Source organism: Belonocnema kinseyi, chromosome 2 (assembly GCF_010883055.1).
Source record: "Belonocnema kinseyi isolate 2016_QV_RU_SX_M_011 chromosome 2, B_treatae_v1, whole genome shotgun sequence".
Lineage (NCBI taxonomy): Eukaryota > Metazoa > Arthropoda > Insecta > Hymenoptera > Cynipidae > Belonocnema > Belonocnema kinseyi.
This window is the reverse complement of record NC_046658.1, coordinates 46,213,849-46,216,813: the sequence shown is the minus strand read 5'-3', so window position 1 is coordinate 46,216,813 and position 2,965 is coordinate 46,213,849. Positions and strand designations below refer to the sequence as shown.

Sequence of the window (2,965 nt, the reverse complement as noted above, 5' to 3'; positions counted from 1 at the left end):
TAAATTATAATAGTGAGGAATCATTTATCTTCAGAAAAATACTGTTCATTTTTAAGAAAGTGCTTTTTACTTAATATTTTTTCATAATAACTTTAAAAATTTAGAACTTCTTCAAACTTACTGGTTAACATTACTGAATAGTTTTTTTCCGATGACTTCATGCAGTTTTGGTTTAATGTGAGTAATACAAAAAAATGGCATATTTGAACACTGTTCCGCGGTATGCTGCCGCAAAACGCCCGAGTGCGAGCGCGACGACTCCCTCTACAACCGGCTCTGTAACTCAATGAATTTCAATTTGTCCATTTTCTTATTAGACATTTTTCATAGTAAAAAAGTGAAGCTTTCTTTTGAGACTATTTAAAAAAAATCGTAGATGCCTAAATTGCGAAAAAAGTTAAATAAACAATTGATTTATTTAAAAAATTGTTTAAATAATTTTTTTGTTATAAATAATAAAATAGGATGAAATCGTGTAAAAAGCACTTTCCAAAACCCTCATAGAAATTTTAAATCGCGTGATTAGAAAGGAAGTTACAGGCGTTTGAAACTACCCCTGCAGGAATTGGGGTTGAAAATTCAACCCCCCCTCACTTGGGGAGGGTTAGTAATCCTGGTCTATAAGTTTGTGGATTAACTACTGTTGGGTAGGCGAACATATTCCCAGAATTTAGAGACAATCGAAAAACATGACTTTTTGAGTTGGGGCTGTTGAGGAATAATGCCCCATATGTATGAAACTATAAGAAGGAATCGAAAAAACTGTACAATTGTTTGTACAAAACACAAGTTATTGGAAAATAAAAATAAAAATAGTTAAATATAAAATGGTGTTTTTTATTGAATACAACCCTGAAAAAATATTATTTTAAGTGATATTTCGTTAAATCGAAAATTATTTGCTTCAATTAAAATTGAAAAAAGTTAAATGCAGAGCATTTTTCTCAAACTGATTTAGCTATCGGATTCAACCTGATCCAGCAGACGTAATCTCCCAATACTGAGGACGACATGATATTTCTACAAATTGTTTCAACCAATTCTTTTTTCCCAATCCTTTTACATAAATTGTTGATGCATCTTCTAAAGTATCCTCGAGTTTTACAGGTACTAAAGAATACGGTAATTTATCAGCATTCCATGGTATTCCATGATGATTGCGCTCTGTCAATTTGATTATAGACTTATATTTTGGTGGAACGTCTTTCCACATGCAGGGTGGTTGAAAGAGGAAAGAATATGGTATTTTGCCCGTTTCGTCAAAGAGTGGTCATATAGCCAATTCTTTCAATACAAATTTATTTTCCGGCAACTTGAAGCCCTGCATATCCAACAAGTACTGCATCTTGAATGCAACTAAATTATTTCTAATTTATTACAGCATTTCTATACCAACTTTTTCACCACCCCACTTATTGGTTTATACTCAACTATACGATCGTGCAAAATTAAGCAATATGCCGATGTCTGAGCGGGAAAATTTTCACTAGTTTGAAATTCCAAACGAACGTCAACTGGCCCGTATTTCAGTTACTCATTCTGATTAGAGCTGTCAATCACTACTAGAGGTGCATGATCTATAAATTCTCTTCTCGATAGCAGTGGTTGTGGTTCTTTACCATAGTAATTAACTTAAAAGTTTGTATACATCTCATAAAAAAGAGCATACTGATTTCGATTAATATCAAGATTCAAAGTACTATAAGGATAGCACTGATTATTTAAAAATAGTTTTACATTATTCAAATTGCAATGATCAAACTAGTTACAGTTTCTAGTAGTATTATTTTTTCTGTTTGTCTGAAATCCAAGTAGAACAAATCTTGGTTTTCCAAATTGTGTTGAAGTTTTTACAGTCAAAACATGGTTTAAAGTCACTGGAACTAGGGGATATTCATATAGTTCCCAAGTTCGAAAACTTATTGGAATAGATGGATCTTTTTAAACATATTTTAGCAACAGAAATTTTCGTGAATCAGACAGTCTAATGCTAGGCAATAACCACTCTATTTTATTGATTTCAATTTTATACTGTTCAAGAGGAGCTGTTTGCAAAATGCCATTTGTATTACTCTGTGATCTAGTCAAAATGAGTTCATGTTTAGCATTGAAAATGATTTTGTGATAACCTTCAGTAAAACCAAATATCATAATAAGAGGTATGGCTACATCAAAGTACCCAGTGACGTTTGTTAGTGATTGATTGTTATTATTTACATCAAGCCAACCAGTATTCTGTATGTATCGTGATTGTCCTGGATTTAGAGATACATAATGTTTCATGAGACTGGTCAGATCAACATTTTTACTTCTATCAATTTCTATTGCATTGATTTCATATCTTGCTTCTTCAAACAAACGACAGATGACATTAGAAACTAAAGATGTGTTTGTCACTTGCGCTCCATCAGTTTTTACGATTCTTCCATGTACGTGGAGTGAACTTTTGCTCGGCAAGAGACACTGGTCCTGATTTTGAACAACGATCTGAATTTTATCACTATTGTTGAAGGTCGATGAGGCATAAGGCTGATGTGCATGAATTTTACAGTGTGCAATTGACTCATCAAAGATGATTGGTGCTTGAATATTCAAAATTTCCCCTTCCATGGCAAATAATCAATCGCTGATAGACAAATTGACAGATGCAGGTGAAAAAATCTTAAATCTCTATTCTCTTCTTCTTTTTCTGAGCTTCAGGCCTAGAATTTTTAGGAAGACAGCACTTTGAGGTGTTAACCCTTTGACTGCTCTTTGTCGACTGATTAGTTTGTGACATTGTGCTAGTTTATTATAACCAAAGCCAATCTTTTGGTTGAAAACGATACCCATTATTAGAGAAACTTGATGTGCAGTCTGATTGTTACAACTTGATACGATATCGCCTGTGTAAGAGGAAATGAGACGAGCGTAGTGAAAAGTTAGAGAAAGACAGGAAGGTGTAATATATTGTAGGGGGGGGGGG

The 2,965-nt window shown here is 33.4% G+C and overlaps 1 protein-coding gene across 1 annotated transcript in view; it reads left to right on the top strand.

Annotated features, from left to right (window-relative positions):
• Positions 1-151: 151 nt before the first annotated feature.
• LOC117182655 (predicted GPI-anchored protein 58) overlaps positions 152-2,965 on the top strand; it is a 3,711-nt gene continuing 897 nt past the window's right edge. Inside the window, exon 1 of the mRNA XM_033375758.1 lies at positions 152-177. Coding sequence (XP_033231649.1) covers positions 152-177 — 26 coding nt within the window. The remainder of the gene's footprint in view (positions 178-2,965) is intronic.